Source organism: Triturus cristatus, chromosome 6 (genome assembly GCF_964204655.1).
Source record: "Triturus cristatus chromosome 6, aTriCri1.1, whole genome shotgun sequence".
Classification (NCBI taxonomy): domain Eukaryota; kingdom Metazoa; phylum Chordata; class Amphibia; order Caudata; family Salamandridae; genus Triturus; species Triturus cristatus.
The window spans coordinates 737,328,867-737,350,156 of record NC_140589.1 but is presented as its reverse complement, the minus strand read 5'-3'; the positions used below and the strand labels follow the sequence as shown (position 1 = coordinate 737,350,156).

The 21,290-nt window shown below is 48.4% G+C and overlaps 1 protein-coding gene across 4 annotated transcripts in view; it reads left to right on the top strand.

The window, feature by feature from the left end:
• Positions 1–21,290, top strand: part of LOC146817800 (heat shock factor protein 2-like) — a 204,184-nt gene that overhangs the window by 93,500 nt on the left and 89,394 nt on the right. For all 4 annotated transcript variants that reach the window (XM_085611274.1, XM_085611270.1, XM_085611272.1 and 1 more), the window contains one exon: positions 884–953. In XM_085611274.1, coding sequence (XP_085467400.1) covers positions 884–953 — 70 coding nt within the window. The remainder of the gene's footprint in view (positions 1–883; positions 954–21,290) is intronic.

Genomic DNA, 21,290 nt, shown 5'->3' with positions numbered 1-21,290 from the left:
CACTCCAATGGGATGCCATGGTATAGGCTAGCCCTCTACTACATGTGTCCCACTAAAAGAATTGCAAGCTGTTGGATGCTAATTGGCTGTAGGACTCCCCTGAATTTGTGACCTAATTGCACACTGGTATCCAGGCTTCTGGTACATTTTTCCATATAGATAAAGCAATTACTGGACATTGAGGTTATTGATTGTTATGTACCTTGTTGGAGCCCTACTACCTCCTTAAGTAACTTGATGACTCTGACTTGTCTGGTTTTATAGACAATTGTGCTGGAGACACAATAATGAACCCTTTGTTTCTAAGAGTTTTCCCTGTGCTGGGTATCTGACTGGTATGTAGCTTCTACTCTTGCACAATTCAGATATGTCCTTTTGTCCTGGCCTCCTCAGAGAAGGGAAATGAGGTGGATCTTACCTCACAGGTACAAATATATGGAGTTATTGTTTGCCTTCAGGGATTGACGTCTTCACAACTCCTCAGATGATAATGTTTTAACACCACCTAATGCGCAAGAAGGTATGCTGAATGTTTTTTTATGGACAAGTTAGTATTCCTATGCAAGTAATCTGGGGTAAAATGGTGTCTGTCGGGAAGTGTTACTGAAGGTAGGTGACTTTTTTCAGCCCTTGCATTGTTCGTGATGCTAAATATTTCTGCATGCGCTGTGGTCTGCCATTCTTGAACAGCCGTAAACATTTGTAGTTTTGATTCACCTAACATTAACTATATGCTCTTACTGTTCTGTGCTGAATCATTTGAAGACTGTGGCTTCTATCAGTTGTGCTTCATTTGTACTTGAAATCCATTTTATTTGGTACTATTTAATTTTGCCGCTAATTTTGCGAATGATTGATAGGTTTTTTTTCTTCTTTTTTTTAGACCATTGATGATTGACAGCGCTGGACACTATAACCAGCTTCTTGCGTCAAAGTCTGAAGGCAATAGAAATGTAAGCACCATGATGTCTTTTTATTTGATGAAAAAATAATACTGACCAACTCCAAGGGCGCTAGTCCACTCTTCTTTTTAGCACTATTCTGCAGCCCAAATACTCATTGGATAGGAAATTGTTTCTGTGATACAAGGTGTAGATGTTTATTTATTCTATTTCCTGTTTCTGCCTACCAAAAGACTGATATAGAACTCTGATTGCAACGACTTATTGTTAATAATAAGCAGACAAGAAAACAACTCAGAAATGTTATATGTTCGACTGACAGATCGCTCAAGTTTCAAATTGACCGTTAAGTAATGCATAACATAGCTAAATAGACACTAGCCACAGAAAACGTCTGAGTTCCTTGAACTATATATTTTCTATCCGTTTTAAACATTGAAGACCTCTAAATCACTTTTGCATTCACATCATTGTTAATATAACACAATTGTCTTTCCCATCTGTGCTAAACACATTTCTCCGTTAGTGATGAGTTTAGTATTTGATGTGGAGTGAAGAATTTGAACTCAAAGCAAACTGGGACCGCTGTGCATTTTAGCCTTTAGTTAGACAACCCTTTCAACAGTGGTTGGGTTAACAAACATGGATCCAAATACTACACCACTAATGGTGAGAATTCAAACTATGGAAGAGACACCTCACGGGACATCCAAGTGGAAACAGAAGAATATCATCTACTGTGTCTCGGGCTTCCGCGCATTGGCGTCGGGCTCCCTGGTAGTGGACAGGTGTGCATTCCTCTAGAAAGCCCTTCAGATCCTCTGTGGTCACATCTGCCTTAGACTTATAGAAGAAGTGAAGATAAGCCACCAATTCCTCTGCTAGTTCTTTCTAACACACTAACACTGTAGCATCATTAGCTCATAATGTAAGTTCTTGTCTGATCTCCTCTCTTCTGATCATGCTATCATCTTCCCTGCTTTGATGCACCTAGAAGCACAGCTGGAACTCTCCACTCAGCAGAGTTTTATATTTCTCCCTCTTAACTCTGGAGTCTTCTCAGTAAAATCTTATCTGGCTGCTATACATGTACTTTGTCCACTTGTATTATGCTCCTCTAGGTCCATGCACTTCTTGTCGCTCTCTCATTCTTTACCAACAGTATCTGATATCGTGTCTCCCCATACCACGGGTTTGTATGCTTCCTATTACGTCACCCCTGCGGCCACTGTATCTTATTCACCTTTAAGTAGTTTATTGTAGCTTGTCTAACCCTATCAGTCACCTTCAGGTGAATTAGGTGCCATGTATCTAATTTTCCTTCAGGTCCGTGACCCTCCCTATAGGTGATGAACATCAGTGAAGAGTTATCAGGGCTCCCACAAACCAAGTAGTTCTTCTCTTCCAAACTCAGGATTGCATTGTTTGCAATGAAAAAATAATTTGTTTGTAGGCTGTGTGGCTGTAGATACACATGCTCTGCATACTCCAGCCACCTAGTCCTGGGCTTGGAAGTTTACAGGTTGGTTTTCTTCGACAGAGTCTTTAGAGTCACAGAATGCAATGTGACTCCTCCCTTACTAGACAATGGTATGGGCATAGACTCAGTCATCGAGTTTGGGCATACACCAATAGGGCTCATAGATTTATTGTGTCTTACAACATTTTTCAGACCCACACAGTGGAACATCAATACCCCCCATTGAACAAACCAGTTGCATTCGCTCTAGCCATAACTGCTTTTGCTTCATTAACTCCCTCGGAAGACTGACACCCAGTAATTTAGTCCCCAAATGCCAGGGCCCCTGCACCCTTTCAGGGCCACATGCCCTCTTCATCGACCTTTGACGCTGAAGAATGTGGATTCTCAAAGGCTGATGAACCACAACAATGCTCCTTGCCAATCCTGTCTCGCCATTCACTCAAAGAAGTCCTTATGGTATCGAAGGAAGAAGCGCACTGCAAGAGTAACCACCGGATTGCAGCCGATAGCCCCGACATTTTCTGCAAACAGGGCACTTACATTGCTGAGGAAGGAGAGGACGCTAGCTCCTCCAGCATTCTGCCACGCCAATACACACCCAGCCAAAAGGACATCTCGTCCAGCGGCTCCGAACCTGAGGAAGTCTGACTGTCTCCAAAACCAGCAGTCCTCGGATGTAGACTACACCCAGAGTTGAAAATACACTCGGCTCTGACACTAATTCTAAGCCTCACAACAGGCCCCATGCTGAGACAGAGCACTGCTCCCAAGGGTGTAAGTCATCAAGTGCCATGCTCAAAATGGCTAATCTTCCCTGGGAACGTTTTTAAATCATCAGTTCTTTTCTCTTTCCCACTGTCTTACAGAAAAATAACATAATCCTTCGACCAAACTATGTAATGATCTTTCAGAAAGAAAATTCTAGCAATCCATGCTCAGTTTCCAACTCATAGCCCGATTGCTAATTTTGATGACTTCAGCCTGCCTTCTGGTCCTATACTACCAGCCTTTAATCTTATATCTCTGGGGGAATCAGCTGAAGAACTTACTAAATGTAAATGGGTCACCTCTAAACCCATGCAAAATCTGATGGTTCGAGGCATGTGGGCTGCTGAATTCATATCTGTGCATAGATCGCCGCCTAGTGTTGGGTCCGGATGTTTGCACGTTGTTGTCCTGGAAGAGTCTTCGAAGTATCCTGGGATAGGTGACTCCTCCCCTGGACTACAGTGCGCATAGGCATCCTCTCCATCCTCAGATTGTTTTTTTCCGCCATTGGGTTCGGATGTGCTTATCTTGACTCAAGTTAGGAAAAACTTTTTACAGGCCAAAAGGCCTTTAGTTCGGGTCGGTACTGTTCCCGATCGGTATCGATAGTTATTTGTTAGTCTACTAACTTTAAGACCAACTCTTTTCGCATCATATCCGACCATCGACCCGACTTCGACGATGGAATCGAGGACACCATTCAAGCGGTGTCCTGTATGCAATGCGAAATATCCCCATGTCGACGTCCACCCGGTGTGCAACAAATGCCTTTCACCCGATCACGACGAGTCCACATGTATGGCCTGTGCCCGATTCCGATCCAAAAAGACTCTCCGAAATCGACGAGCGGCGAGACTTGAAGCGCAGCAAGCGGCACCTGCCCCGACCAACATCTTCAGCGCCGAGGACGAAGATGTGGAAGACGTGGAGAACCTACCCTCCAGCCCTGCTTCCGAACACAACTCCGGATCGGAAGACATCGAAGAACGACTCTTTCACAGAGACGAAGCCGACACCGAGGTAGGAGACTACAATGAGGCCTTAGGGGCCGAAGAGAGTAGCTCCGGTGACGAGCAAGGCCTACCCGTACAGACGGAGGATATCCCAGTGCGTCAGTCTATGGCTCCGGTCGAGGGATCGCCTTCGGGCCTTACCCAAGACCTATCCCGCAGTTCTTCAGCCCCGCCCTCTGGCCCGGCCTCGGACATTCAGCGGCAGCCATTACTACCCAAAACGACTGGTTTCCCTTCATCGAAACCGAAAGCCATATCGGTTCCACAGAAACCGAAACTAAAAGTAACACTGGTCGGATCGAGGCCCACCACACCTTCGACGCCAGCCAAACCTGTCGGCACCGACCGCACCAAACGGGACTTCGGTGGCGAGCTCGCAGCAGCCGACGTCGGCGCCGACACACGGAAAAAGGCCATCGGTGCCGCCAAACCGCCTCGGCTCCCGGCACCGAAACAATCGGCTCCAGCCACAGTGGTCAAAATAGCTGCTGCGTCTCACACTACTTCGAAAGCAGCACCAAAGGCACAATCATCGACGCCGTCGACAGCTACTACCTCTCCTCGACTCGATGACCCCGTGGCGCCGAAAAAGTCCACGCCTGCCTCTACAGAACCGGTCGGCGCCAAAGAACCGTCGGCGTTCCAGGTGCGGCAAGTTGCAGCATCCTTGCAACGCATCAAGGAAAAGGCAGCCCTACAGGACCCTTCAGGCCCGAGCCGAAAAAAGCTCAAAAAGCTTCTCCGGCACCGGCCAACATCACTTTTGGCCTGCCGCCATCCACGGCACCCAAAATGTTCGAAATCAGAACACGTGTCACCCACACTAGGATCACGCCTGCCGAACGCTCTCCTACGGAGACGTCACCATCCCACATCATCGATGCCGACACCGGCAGAATGATGTTCCACAAGCGGAGGATAACTTCCGAGCCAGCTTTGGACTCCTACCGGATCCCTCTAAAGAAAAAGCTGCCAGTGGATTCGGAACCAGTTCTTTACGAACCTATCCATACCTCTTATCAAGATCCACAGTCCTTCTCTCCGACACACTCTGAAACCGACGTTTTGGAGGACTACATGGGTGACCACGTCCCCTACCCCGGAGACATGGACCCTGACGGCCAACAGGACCCTGATCAGGCTTGGGATGACCCTGCAGACCCGGGTGCACATATGGATACACAGGACACGCAGCTATATGGCGCGAAAACATCTCCCACAGAGGACACTGCCGCATTCAACGCCCTTATTGAACGTGCTGCGGCCAATCATGGTGTGCAACTCCACTCCGACACAATCGAGGACGATTTTCTAATGGATACTTTCGCATCCTCAGAACGGAATATCAAAACTCTACCCATGTTGAAAGGTGTCCTCAAACCAGCAAAGGACATTTTCAAAGAACCCACCAGGGCACGAGTAATAAACCCCAGGATCGACAAAAAATATAGGTCGGCGCCTGGGGACCCTACCTACATTAGAGGCCAGTTGCCTCTGGATTCCATCGTAGTCGCCAATGCTCGCAAACGGGCGCACTCACAGACAACTGGGGATGCTCCTCCCCCGGACAAGGAGTCCAAGGTGCTAGAGACCTCCGGCAAAAGGGTTGCAGCCCAGGCAGCTAACATATGGCGTATTGCCAATACTCAGGCGCTCCTAGCTCGCTACGATCGCGCACACTATGACACATTAGAAACATTACTCCAACATCTCCCTGACCAATACAAAGAGGGAGCAGAGATCCTCATCAGGGAGGGACAACTCCTCACTAACGCATCCATTAAGTGTGCACTGGATGCCACAGACACAGCTACCAGAGCAATAAACACTAGCGTCATGTTACAACGACACGCCTGGTTGCGAATCTCCGGATTCAAACCGGAGGTTCAGAATAACATCCTCAATCAGCCGGTCAACCCCGACTACTTATTCGGACCAGAGGTTGACACCACCCTAGAAAAAATAAAAAAGGACACAGACACTGCAAAGTCCATGGGGGCTCTCCAAACGCAGACCTTTCGGAGTGGCTCCTTTCGTCGCCCCGGAAATAGAGGAGCAGGTAGAGGACAGGGGTCACAGCAAACCTACAACAAGGGCAACACCCAAAGTACCTACGATAAAAACACCCGGGGTGGATATCGTGGTTCAAGCACAAAGGGTAGAGGACGCGGATACGGCAATACCAGATCCTCTCCCAAGAACAAACAGTGACGCCCTCTCCCTTCCTCCCGACCACATAACACCTGTCGGGGGAAGGCTACAAAGGTTCCTGTCCACGTGGAACTCCATCACCACGGACAGGTGGGTCAAAGATATTATCAAACACGGTTACTGCCTAGAATTAACCTCAACTCCACCCACAATACCGCCAAGACACCGTCCTATGTCCTCAGAGCACTTAGCGCTATTACAGCAGGAAGTGCTAAGTATGCTGCAAAAAGGCGCAATAGAGGTCGTACCCGTCCACGAGCACGGTACAGGGGTGTACTCCCTGTACTTTTTAATACCAAAGAAGGACGGGTCACTCAGACCCATACTAGACCTGAGACCCCTCAACCGCTACATTCTCTCAGAGCATTTCCACATGCTCACCCTCCAACAAGTCCTCCCATTGCTCAAACAGGGAGACTTCCTAGCCACGCTAGACCTCAAAGATGCGTATTTCCACATACCCATTCACCCATCACACAGAAAATATCTCAGGTTCACTATTCAGGGGCAGCACTACCAATTCAAGGTTCTTCCCTTCGGCGTGACAACAGCGCCCAGGGTCTTCACAAAGTGCCTAGCTACAGTGGCTGCACATTTACGGAGGCAACACATACACGTCTACCCTTACCTGGACGACTGGCTTGTTCAGGCAAAGTCAGCCCAGCAATGCGCCAGCCACATGTCCCGCACCATTCACCTCCTTCACAGCCTGGGGTTCTCACTAAATTACCCAAAATCACATCTCCAACCCGCACACGTACAACAGTACCTCGGGGCGACCATAGACACTCTGGCAGCCACAGCTCAGCCAAATTTAGTGAGGATCAACAGCATGCAAATGCTGATTTCCAAGTTCAAACCCCAACACTCCCTTCCCGCGAGAGTGTTCATGCAGTTGATAGGCATGATGGCCTCCTGCATTTTCATAGTCCCACACGCGAGACTACATATGCGCCCGCTTCAGGAGTGCTTAGCCCGTCAATGGACTCAGGCTCACGGGCAACTAAAAGACCTAGTGTTGGTGAGCCGTCGGGCATACAACTCTCTGCATTGGTGGAATCCACAAAACCTTTGCAAGGGCCGACCGTTCCAAGAGCCTGTTCCACAAATAATACTGACAGCGGACGCGTCTCTCCAGGGATGGGGAGCTCATGTACTCAATTACACAGTGCAGGGACTATGGACAACACAACAAAAGAAGATGCACATCAACCTTCTAGAACTGATGGCAATCTTCCTAGCCATGAAGGCATTCAAAGTACACTTGTGCAACAAAGTCGTGTTGATCCGGACGGACAACATGACTGCCATGTACTACATACAGAAGCAGGGAGGAACACACTCTCCACAGTTGTCTCATCTGGCTCAGAGCATGTGGAAGTGGGCCATTCAGAGGAACATGTTCCTCATGGCGGAACACCTCCCCGGCAAAGACAACCAGATGGCGGATCTGCTCAGCAGACACAGCCACCAGATGCACGAGTGGGAGTTACACCCATCAGTACTCCAACCGTACTTCCAGCAGTGGGGTCACCCAGAAATAGACCTATTCGCCACAAGCGAAAACGCAAAATGCCAAAGCTTTGCCGCCAGGTTCCCACATCCGCAGTCGCAGGGCAATGCGATATGGATGAACTGGTCCGGCAGATTTGCGTACGCTTTTCCCCCAGCACCATTGATACCGCTGGTGGCTCGCAAACTCAGACAACACTCACTAACACTCGTCCTGGTTGCTCCAACGTGGGCACGCCAGCCATGGTACACCACCTTTCTCGAACTTTCCGTGGTGCCCCACCAAAGACTGCGGATCAAACCCGCGCATTTGACGTAGAACCATGGAGAGATTCAGCACCCAGATCCGCAACAGCTGAACCTGGCAATCTGGCTCCTGAAGTCCTAGAGTTTGGCTACCTAAGCCTGCCACCTGACTGTATGGACATCATTAAGGAGGCCAGGAGACCCACTACCAGGGCTTGCTATGCAGCCAAATGGAAAAGGTTCGTCATTTATTGCAATAATACTGACATTAACCCGCTAGACGCATCCATCCAAAACATAATTTGTTACCTCCTACACCTGTACCGATGCAATCTGGCATACACCTCAATACGTGTCCATTTGACCGCAATATCAGCCTATCTCCAAAACAGGCAGCACCTCTCTTTATTCAAAGTGCCTGCCATCAAAGCCTTCTTGGAGGGACTTACACGAGTAATTCCCCCAAGACACCCACCAGCACCGGTGTGGAACCTCAACCTGGTCCTCACCCGACTGATGGGTCCACCCTTCGAACATCTCCACTCATGTGAGATTCAATTCCTCACCTGGAAAGTAGCTTTCCTAGCGGCAATCACTTCGTTAAGAAGAGTTAGTGAACTCCAGGCACTAACCATTCAAGAGCCATTCATACAGGTTCACGCCAACAGGGTCATACTACGTACCAACCCCAAATTCATGCCCAAAGTAATATCGCAGTTCCCCATGAATCAAACTATTGAACTGCCTGTTTTCTTTCAAAACCCACAAACTGTCGCAAAAAGAGCACTCCATACACTAGATGTAAAGAGAGCCCTCATGTACTACATCGACAGGACTAAAGTCTTTAGGAAAACAAAACAACTTTTCGTTGCCTTTGCCCCACACCACAAAGGTAACGCCATCTCCAAAGCAGGTATAGCCAGATGGATCGTTAAATGTATTCAAATTTGCTATCAAAAGGCTAAACGCACATTAACGATTCCCCCACGAGCCCACTCAACACGTAAGTTAGGGGCCTCCATGGCTTTCCTTGGAAACATTCCTTTGCATGATATATGTAGAGCAGCCACCTGGTCCACTACACACACATTTACCAAACACTATTGTGTAGATGTGCAATCAAAACAGCAGGCAGCTGTAGGACAGGCTGTTCTCAAAACTCTTTTTCAGACCGCTGCAGCTGGCACTGGTAGCCACCGCTAATAGAGGGTACTGCTATATATTCTATGCACAGATATGAATTCAGCAGCCCACATGCCTCGAACTGAATATGCTACTTACCAGTATGCATCTGTTCTTGGCATGTAGGGCTGCTGACATTCATATCGCCCTCCCTCCTCCCCGGCGCCTGTAGCAGCTACAGCTCTCAGAATTACTGTAAGCATGGTCATCACTTTCTGTATCTACTCCATCACTGCCACAATGGCGAAAAACAATCTGAGGATGGAGAGGATGCCCATGCGCACTGTAGTCCAGGGGAGGAGTCACCTATCCCAGGATACTTCGAAGACTCTTCCAGGACAACAACGTGCAAACATCCGGACCCAACACTAGGCGGCGATCTATGCACAGATATGAATGTCAGCAGCCCTACATACCAAGAACAGATACATACTGGTAAGTAGCATATTCAATCTAATAATATTTTACACGCTTCTCAATCCTATTGTAAAGGAGATCCTGAACACCTCATTGGAGTCAGCATCAGTTTCTAAGTTTTGGAAGCAAGCTCTTCTAATCTCACTTAGAAAAACACTGAACTTAATATTTTAAGTAATTTCAGACCTATCTCACTTTTGCCAGTCGTGCTGAAAATGTTGGACAAACTAGTCAATAAACAATTTACCCGTTACCTGGAATCTAATCATCATCTACATGACTCGCTATCCAGATTTAATTCATGTTTTACCACCAAATCTGCCTTGCTCTAAGTTGCTAAGTTTATTAAGGAGAATCTCGAACAGTATTCCTCCGCGATGGTGGTCTTATTTGACCTATCCTTGGTGTTTGATACGGTATGTCACAATCTCATTAAACAGGCTCAGGAAAATTGGAATCCAAGGCGGTGCCATGCCGTGGGTGTAGTATACTGTATCGTGCTGTTTTATTCCCGTACTGTTCCTTTAACTTCGTGGAATCTTATTCTAGAATGGTAGTATGTCATGTGTAGTTCTAATCTTCATGTCAGTTGCTTGTCTGTTCCTGCTCGGATGCCTGCTGCATCCGTGGGCTCTTTATTTCCTCCTGCTTATCCGCAATCTTATCTATGCAAATAAAGAACGGAAAGACATTCAAGGAGTTCCTGTTTTTACTTGGATCTACATACCACAATTTGGTACCAGAAGTGGGGTAGATTCCTTATCGCCACAATTTTACGACGGAAAAGAGCCCACCGGAGCGATTTATTGGAGCGATTTACATCCTCGTTCACATTTCAAGAAATTTATTCACATTTAAGGTCAGTGGAAAAGGAAAATTTATTCATTTCACGGCTACTGTAGTGTCACGCGAGGCGCGAGACGACTACGTTCAAATGTCGCTCACCTCGTCATTTTGACCAGTACGTTCCTCAGCCGAATCTGAATCTTGCGGTCATCATTCCAATCGTCTACCTTCATTCCAGCTTCCACTGCTAACTACCGCACTGCATCCTGGGAGAGCGTGATTTCGTCACACGCTCGTTGGCGGCCATCTTTAATTGGGCCTTTTACGCTACTTCGACTCCGAGTCAAGATTACTTCCGTTGTTTGGCACTTGCATTAGCTACCACGCACCGTCGCTTCACCAGATCACTTCATGACTGTTTCTGTTATGGTTTATCTGCTTTGTACGGCGGTGATTCGCACACCAGGTCTACTTCAGCTAGTCATCTCTGTGAGAAGTTGGCCTGATGTATGATGTCACTAGTTCTAGTGTACACCTTATATCAGTCCAAACAACCCTTATGGTGATTGGTTGTAAAGTCAACCTTATAGACCAGCTATCCTAGTGGTAGCATGGACAAGAGCAGTCTTAGGCTAAACTCTGAATGGCATGTGAAGCCAGCTGTGATACCATATATAATCCCTTGAATACCAAATGAAAGGACACCACAACAGATATATATATAAAATAAAGTGTATTTATTCTAGTCAAACCCTCAGCACTCTTTATGAGATTAGAGGTAAGTACAACACAGTCTTATTTAAGCATACATTAAGTCACACAGGTAAGTAATACAGTTAGGCCCTAGGGGCCACGCAAACCATATACTAAGTAAGTGGTATAAGGACCACTGTCACGGAAATAGGATAGGCCTAGGCCTAGGGAATCGCTGGGGCTACACTACACTAGCAACAGTTAGGAAGTGGGAGGCCCACGGGATTCAGGTGCAGAGTGGAAACACTCACGCGTAATGCGTAAAAGTCGATAGAATTACTAGCAGTTAGAAATTAACAGTTTAAGGACACTTCTGAAGCAGCTAGAGAGTCGAGACTCGGAAACTAGACCCTAGGATAGTCACTACCCTTGTGAGCACCGAAGTACCCAAGTTACCTAGCCCACGGGCTGCGGGTGCATAGGTGTGAACTTGCGTCGGGTTTCGTCGTGGACTTCTATGGATGCCTGAAGGAAAGTTGCTGACAGGCAGTCAGTGAAGAGTGTCCGGTGGATCCCAAGGCTGGGATCAAGAAGAGAGGAGACCTGCAAGCAGAAGGGACAGAGTCAAGGTCACTAGCCAGTGACCACGTGGAACCAGGAAGGAACCAGGCGATGTCGTGAAGATTGCAGGTGAAGGTGAAGGTGAAGCTTGTCGCTGCAGCCACGGGAACCAGGAGACGTCGAGGACGACCAGGACCAGGAGGCGAGCTGTCCCACGAAGGCTCTTGCTGTCGGCGGTGTCAAAGTTGAACTAGGACTCACCAAGCCTTGGCAAGCGGAACCCACGAAGAACGGTGGACTTGCTTCTGGTGCAGACCAGGAAGGTCTGGGGTGCTTCTCCTTTGCAGGGAAGCGGGAGCCAGTCTGGAGGAGCCAAACCAGCAGTGAAGATTTCGGGATGCGTCGTCACAGAGGCCACTAGCCAACGGGCAAGCAACCGGACAGGCGCGGCAAGCAGGAAAATGCAGAAGGGCCCCACGCAGGACTCGAGGAGTGTGGGGGGCTGATCTTCGGTGCAGATGGTGCTTGGGGTTGGGGCTTCTCAATCCCCGGTGCACAACTTCGAGGGTGCCTCAGAAGCTGCGCTGGAAGATGCTAGCCACTTTTCCCAGGTAGCCGGTCCCACGTCTCTCGTCGCCTCCACGGATCTCAGCTCGGCTGTGGATGTGGATCAGGGTCAGAGAAGTCTGGAAGTCAAGGCTCTGGTCGGGCTCTGCAGTCGGTTCCTCGTATAACTTTAGCAAAGCAAAGGGTAGTCTCTTGATGGTGCCTGTTTGCACAGGGTAGCCACTCCTTGGCCACAAGGGAGATTCTTCAGTCTTCTTCTTTCGTCGAATGTCGAAGGTCCAGAGTTTCTGTTCAAGTTGCAGGTTCAGGATAATCTAATTTCCTGGGGCCCAGCTACCACTCTTATACTAATCTGGGGGGCTGGGTTGCCTGCTAGGTCACGCCTTATGGGTGGGACCTGGGAGGGGGTGGTTACACCCCCTTCCCTTTGCCCAGTTTCGCGCCAGGACTGGGGCTGGAGTGCCCCAGCACCGGTTTGAACTGGACTATGTACGGGACACCTTGTGTGCCCCAGGCATGTCTCATTCCTTTCAGCCCTCCCTGCCCCAATACACTAAAGTCTGTCTGGGGAGGTGCTAGCACCTCCCCAAGCAGGAAACCTATTGTCCAAGCCTCCCTTGCCGGGATCACTCCCAGCAGCAGGAGGTCAGACTTGTGTCTGTGGCAGCAGCATCCATTTTGTGATGCTGAGCCTTTGGTTAGAGTTAAACAGCAAAGTAGGATTTTAACATGTCTCTCCCTCTAGAAGGGGGGAATAATATCCTCATCACCAGAAATGGTATGGGGGTATTATTCCAAAGTGTTAGACACCTTACACGACATGTTTTGATAAAGCCAAACCATAGTTACCATAACCGTTTAAGATTATAAGGCACTTTAAGAGTATATGGTAGGCTATATCATAGAACAGCTATAAGGACATGGTTCCGAAAGCTGCAGACAGGCTCAGCTCATGCTAGAGCACCGTCTCACATGTTACCAAGTACTCTGCCTCCAGGATTGTTAAGGCCTGCCATAGGAGTGACTGATAGGTACACATGTGTCTATATATAAGGGTAGATATAGGCATACTATATCTAAGCAAGGGGTGATTACACGACCTTGTCCCAGCTGAGTGATCAGCCAGTTGTGTCTGATTGGAAGGCCAGATCAGGGGTGGCATAATACATGCTGCAGCCCCTTGGAGGCCTAGTGTACACCTATGCCCTGGGTACCTAGGGTACACTGTACAGGGTCCAATAAGGTGATCCTTACCAATTGGGAATGTACCTAGGGTACATGGAGTCCATTTTAAAGAGAGAGCAGACAGCCTGAGACCCTGAATGGCAGGATCTCAGGCCAACTAAGTCGAAAAACCAGCTAGACACTAGGCAAAAAGTTGGGGGTAACCATAGTCAGATATCCACCTTCCTACAATCTCATCACTGTGTTATAACTTTACCTGTGTTGCACATCGGTGATTCGCGCACCTCTCCACCTCAGTGAGTTGTTCTATATTTATATTAACTCCTATTCTCTAGAGTAACAGCTTACTTTGCCACAGTTTTTACACGAGCCTAATTTGCTGGTCGATCATTCTAACATTTTGATATAACTATCTACTTTGACTTCTAATGGCATCCAGCCAAAGTGTCATCCAACCAGCACCTTTTCTTATCAAGCCGGGCAAACCAGACTTGAAATGGTCAGAATGGTTAAGAGAATTTGGAAATTATCTCACTGCTATTGATGCCGACAAGTATCCACCTGCGAGGAAATTAGCACTGTTGGTGAATCACCTTGGCACAGCTGGTCGCAGGGTGTTTGAGAATCTTCTGCACCATCCTGCTCCCAATTCGGAAGGTGCCATCTGGAATGTTTTCGTTGAAGCCAAGCTGCGTAGGGGAGTTCCTGTTTTTACTTGGATCTACATACCACAGTGGGTCAAATCTTTTCTTGATGACATGATGCAGGCTGTTATTATTTCACCTTGTACGTCCACCCCGAAACCTCTTGGCTACGACGTCTAACAGGGCTCAGCATTAAGTCCTTCTCTTTTTAATACCTATCTAAAACCACTGGCGATCCTAGTTGAATCTTGGGGCCTGATTGTGATCTCATAGTCCGACGATACTCAACTTCTCCTGTCTTTTCAGTAGAATGACGTTGAAGCTCTGATTTAATTTAACCAGTGCCTTAAGTGAGTAGTAGAGTGGATGCGCAATAACCTTAAGCTAAATTCCAATAAAGCGGAGATCCTCTTTGAGTGGTCTTCCGGTTCAGCAGGTGCAGTCCACTCTTTGATGCAGCCTCTATTTTCTGATTCAGGGAGCAGCAGGCAGTCTCCTTCTCCCTTCTTTCGAGTCCAGTAGTGATCTGAGGACTGAGGGTCTGGAGTGCCACTTTTATGCCAAATTCTCATTTGTGGGAGGGGTGGACCCTCTACTCAAAAGAGCTGCAGATCCCAACTTTATGCCACTTTCTGGGGGGTTGGCCCTCAGACAGTCCCAGGATAACCCTCTCTACCTAAACCAAGATGGCGCAAACCTTCTTCTCCTTTGAGCGGCCCTGGGTACACCCCAGAGGGTACCCAGCTTAATTAGCCACTCCTTGTGAAAACCCGTTCTGCAACAGGTTTTCCCCCTCTGGAGGTGCTGCCAACTTCGCTGCCTACCCAAAGGAGCAGGTAGGGGAAGGTGTGATCGCCATTTGCTTCTCTGAAGCAATAGCCTCTTCAAAGCTGGTCCATCTCTGGCCACCACCCACTAACCATCCTGGTGGATGAGGTCACCCCTCCTCCCTTCAGCAATTCTCTTTGTTCCCTGTTCCTGGGAGCGCTTCACACTTCCTAGCAGGGAGGCAGCATGTTGTCTTGGGTGACAACTGTTGCAAACAAACAGGAAACGCTTCCAAATGTTTGGGCAACAAAACGGTGACTTTCTAAAGTTACCTTTCTGTTAAAAGTTACCTCATGTCTGATCTCAGCAGTGAGTCGGGTTTAATGTAATGATTGTGTTACCTTGGAGTAATATTTTTGATGGTGCCAAATGTATGTTAGCACTTAGTGCGGTGGCTAGTGAAACTCCATGTTCACCAATGGGAGCACCAGCCTTACTATAGTAAAAATTTCAATTTTGTGTTTTCACTGTCGGGCCATGCTAAATACAAAAGAAACATGTCCTTTTTAGGTCTCGCCTGAGACAGCGCTTTAGCGCTGCTCTGGCGAGACTTATAGTAAGCGAGTTTTGGAAGTGCAAACAGTGGCTTTTCAGGCCTCCAAATACAGTGCATGTGCCCTGGGCGCGCGCACCATTTGGCAGCCTGAAAAGCACTGCCTGATCACTTGCTTTGATGTCCTCAGTGAGCCGCGCGGCCACTGAGGACATCAAAGTGCACACCATTTGCCACCCCCTTGTTTTTTCCTTTGATCCCTATCTTTCCCTTCCTCAATCTCACCCTCTCCCTGCCTTTTACAACTGCGGCCCGCACCACTGCGCCCGCCCCCACTCCCCCCTCCCACTCCCTCCTCGTCAGCTTCAGTGCGCTCTTGTTCTCTGTCTCCCAAACATCATCCAGCAACGATGCCATGGCTGGTTTCACTTTCTTTGTTTAATCACTTTGGCCTTTTATTTACCCCTCCCACCTGCCAAACAGCATCCAGCAGCATTCACCATGGCTTTTTATTTATGTAATAGAGCGCCCGTAATGCTAGCCTCAAAAGAACACCCAGCCAACCTCCCTAACAGCATCAAGCAGGGATCGCCGTGGCTCCCCTCCCACCTCCTAAACCGCAATAAGCAGCAATCGCCGTGGCTGGAGTAGGTGTAGTCACGGGTTATAGCTTTATTTTGGGGGTTTATGATTCTGGTTATTTCTTTTGAATTCAGTGCAACACCCTTGTTTCCAACACACAGCTGTGCCTGGCACTAATTGGGGTAGATTTATTCACATGGGTTCCTTCTGAGCTGTGAAACATCCAACGAGTACCTTGGCTAAACCCAAAAAATCAACCCCCCACCGCCCCGGAAGGTGGGGGGGGGGGGATAGGGGGAGGTACACCTTACCTTGGACCCTTCCCTGGTTCCCTCTTAAATCCTACCCCAGCATCCTCCCTTTCAAGCCAGTTGTCACATAACATTTATTTTTAGTCACAATTCGGCAACCACTATTCACAGCATTATCTCTGGAATGGACTCCAGAAGCGTGCACAGCTAAGAACCTTCGACTATTCGAGGCCTCAGTGTGCGGAGCAGATGACTCTCCCCAGACGCCACTGGCCCAGGCAGGCTGCTTCTCGCACCCCTTGAACCCCCCCCTCCAAGGACCCCTTATCACCTTTCGCCAGTCACAGCATTTCCACGGAGCTCTCTGATTGCACAGCTGCCGGGCCCGGCTCCTCTCGGTCTGCTGCTGCTGCTCCTACCGATAAGAGTGCCGGCTCGTGGCATCTTTTCAAAAGCTGGGATTGAGCGTGGGCCGGTGGGATACCTGTTAAACAGAACTGAGCCCTGGCCCCTGTCCCTTTGTGCAATCGCTTCTGACGTGTTCACGTGAAGGCAAAGAGACAAAGCCAGAGTTTTTGTTTTGTTTTGCAGTTTTATATAGCGCTAACTCTACCCGAGCGCTTCACCTGAGCACCACTTAGTTTACGTTACACACGCACATTCATCTTCGGATGGCGCAGGATGTTGAGCCGACACCGAGCTCGAACCTAGTTCCCCAGTTTTAAAGTCGGCAGCTCTGGCCATTACGTCATATCCTCTCCGCTGAGTGTGGCTATACTGCCTCTCTTGTATTAGTGATAAGTGAGAACCCTCCCCACCCCAGCCTCCCCGACCCCTCAACTGACTTTAAAATCGATTACTTTGGCCTGCCTGTAGGTAAGGGATATGTGTTTGTGTGCCAAGCACAGTGACGTGTTCAGTGTCACAGGCAGACAATATTCAATGGACTCGGTTCTCGCAGGTCATCTGTGTGTCTCCTCTCACAACATAACATCCCCAGTAGCTCGTTTTACTTTATACTTTTGTACAAAATGACCAGCTGCGGTTTTTTTCCTTCCACGCTACAGATTGCCGAGGCGGACGCAGCCAGTAACAAGCATTTGCAATGCAATAGGTCTCGCATTTATACGAGTTTGAGCTATTGGCATTGTAAATGACAATGCTTTTTATTTGTTTTTTTTTTTTAAACATAAATAAAAGGCACTGTCATTTACAATGCCAATAGCTCAAACTCGTATAAATGCGAGACCTATTGCATTGCAAATGCTTGTTTAATAATATGCACCCTGCCTGGTTGGCTACACAAGCCTTCCATAGGGGCAACTTACTAATATAAAAAGAGAAGGTTTAGTGCTGGCAAAGGGGCTTATTTTGCCATGTCAAGTTGGCAGTTTTAAAGCTGCCCCATTAGGCTGCAGTGGCAGGCCTACAGGAATGTTTTTACCCTGTTACTGTGGTGGTGGCACAATTAAATGTTGCAGTCTGGTAGTGACATTTAACTTACTAGCCCTGGGTACTTCTTGTACCATATACTAGGGACTTGTAAGTAAGTTAAATGAGCCAATCGGGTATTAGCCAATGGTACACTACTTTGAGGGTCAGAGAACATGCACTTGGGCCTGGATAGTAAGGTCCAGAGCACCACAGTCACCTAACCAGCAGCCTCAGTTCAAAAGCTTGGGTGCAGTGATGAACATTAAAGAAGTAGTCCTTTCCTACAAACAACAACATCTGTTGTACCTTAGATGCCACAGTCACAGACTCTTTGGGCATTGTTAACAGTGTTCTCGTCTCAGATGCCATGACTAGCTCCGTATTTCAGGGTTCAAGCCGGAGTTCCAACAACATCTTCTGAATCTCTCATTCAAAGGGGGACACTAGTATGGGCTACATGTTGATAAGATGCTGGAAAAAATCAAGATGTACACCGACATCACAAAATCCATGGGTGTCCACCTAAATCTTGCTGCTAGGGGCTGATTTCAGAGGCAGCAGCTTTGAGGAGGAGGTAACACAACTTTCCCTGACCAACCACACTCTTATCCGAGGTAGCAGCAGTCTGTTCACCAGCAGGGAGGAAATGGTTATACCAGAGGCGCCTACAGGTGCAATAACAACAAATATAAGAGTAGAGGCCTGTCTGTGGGGAGACGTTACGATTTCCTCTGCCACTCGGAGAAAATCACCTCAAATCAATGGATTCTGGAGGTGGTTCATCATGGCTACTGCCCAGAACTCATCACAACGTCCCCCAAACATCTCAACTTGCACACATACCCGGACGGGGGGGCGCTAGAGGGCGCGCTGCGTGATGGCTGCTTCTTGAGGCTGCTCCGCCGGTCGGGAGTAAACATTTGCCAAATGCCACGCTTCTGGGGGATCAATCTGTCTAAAAGATGTGGCTCCATGCATTGGAATGCCTGCACTACTTCAGGAGCACTCTTAACTACATAAATAAGAGCTTCGCGGCGCGAAAACAGATTGTGAAGAGTGGCGGCGGGGAGCCTGATCGGCGCTCCCAAGATGGCGACTGCGAGACCTCAGTAGCAGCGGAACCTATAACACATAGCGCGGGATCAATTGTGAGCTTGTCCAGTACACCAAGCATAGCCCCTTAAATCGGAATGCCAGTGGTGTAGCTGGGATGCTTTCATATTAACAATTAAGCGCTCCGCGGAGAGTAAACGGATCATGTGGAGCGGCGGTGTGGGGGCTGAACGGTGCTACCAAGATGGCGACTGCGAGAATACAGCAGCGGCGGAACCTGTAAAGCATGGCGCGAGATGAACTGCAAGTTTGACCGTTAAACCAAGAATAGCTCTTTAAAGCGAAATACTGGCGCTGTAGCTGGGGCACTGTCATTTTAATAACTAAGCGTGTGACGGAGAGTAAACAGATCGTGTGGAGCGGTGGTGAAGAGGCTGCACGGTGCTACTAATATGGCGGCTACGAGAGCTGGACAGTGGCGGAGTCAGTAAAATATTGCCAACTACGAACTGGCTGGCCGATCGGAATCTTGCGCTGCAAGCAAGGTAAAGTAATCTCTGCTGCCGCCGACGATTGGGACATTATTACACGGGAGCAGCACCCGATCTCTGCGAGCACAGTGCTAGCCAGGACGGTCATAAAATGGCAGATATGAGCGGTGGAGGTTCCGCTGGTATGCTGCTGAAGTAAGTTGTGTGGGCGACTGGATTGAATGGCAATACGCATACCCAGCAAGCAGACAAATGCACATGAATTCCAGAGCGGCGCCCTGTAATATGGCTTGTCGGCGCGTTTTTCACTGACGCCAAAGTAGCTGGCGGATTGTTCGTCGCTTCTGGAGAAACAGCGCGATTATTTCCCTTCGGGACACCCTCGCCACTGCACTGCTTACAACGTGAGACCAAGGTAGCAACACCATATATACTGCAGACACACCTCGACAGGATTGAGCAGGTTGGTGCTGACAGGAATGAACTGTTTGAAACTGCGCTTGTCCCTGTACGGAGTTTGCCCGAAGATTGCGCTGACCTCTAAATGTAAATTGATTACATGCCGTTTAGCGTTGACCTGGGCTAACTAGTGGACGCTCTTGCAGGGGGTTTGTCTGGCATCATCTTCTTATCGCGTGCCTCATACTGACAGGTGCTTCTGATCACTATGACAGATGTAGTCCTACTGCGGCGTTGCGATCCGCCGGCGGGTTGCCGATGCAGTGAGAAACAAGTGGCTATCCCCGCTATCTATAATCGTCACGGACCCTACCACCACGCTCTCACATCACCAATAGACCACTGGCTGTCATATTAATTACCTGACTGCGTAGTGCATTATCTTGCAACCTGCTAAAATTACCTGCGGAGGCCCGCCATACTGCTAGAATGGGTAAACCAGACAGACAGCAATCGAAGCTCTCTTTTGAAGCCAAGCTCCCTACTAAAGAGTCAACGGCGCACTCAGATACGGAGTTAGATGTGGAACAAACTACCAGCAAAGTCATGAAAACTGAACTCCAGGCAATGCAGCAAAGCCTCCAATCTATTAATGGGAAATTGGATTCTCTCACCCAGCGAGTGGACAATATGTCCAATAAACTCGATAAGCAGGAAGAGCGTCTCGATGCAGCAGAGGACCGCATCACTGCTGTGGAAGACGAAGCGCATAGCACATCGTGCAAATGCACTGACATGGAGAAAATCCTGGAGGTCATCAAAAGTAAGGCCGAAGATTTGGAAGCAAGATCACGTCGCAATAATGTCCGAATAGCTGGAATTCCTGAAAGCACAAATACGGGACGAAGGGGAACTTATGTGGAAGACATGCTGCGTGAGGTGTTTGGAGCCACTAACTTCTCCACAATGCTGATCGTCGAACGGGTGCATCGTTCGCTTGCACCCAGGCCTCCACCCAGTGCCCCACTGAGACCAATAATTGCCCGGATCCTCAATTATAGAGACCGTAAAACCATCCTGAGATTGGCTAGAGAGAAGCAGCAAATCAATTACCAAGGTAATAACCTGGCTTTCTATCCAGACTTTACAATAGCAGTTCAGACGGCTGCGTGTGACATATGACGGGCGCGTAACTATACTTCAATCACCGAAGGCTGCGCAGGACTTTATAAAGAAGACAGTCGCCAATCGGAAGGCGCAAGGCCGCAAAGAAACAGACCAGGATTCTGACTAAATGCACAAAATTGTAGACTAATCTTTCACCATTTGCACACCGAATGTCCCAGCACGTGTAATGACAACACAGAGGATGAGCGTGCTTGTCGTCCGGTGCTGTATTAACCCTGAATATTGTTTTGAACATTCGGATCGAGAAAGACCTACCATCTGCATACAATTGTGGACTGATATGGTGGGAGGGGTGGTGACTTGGGATGCAAGTGAACTTAATATATGTGAAATACCTGTTCGGGGGTTTTGTATCTGCATCCTCATCCTGGCCACACCGTGCGATTCCTTTGGTATAAGGG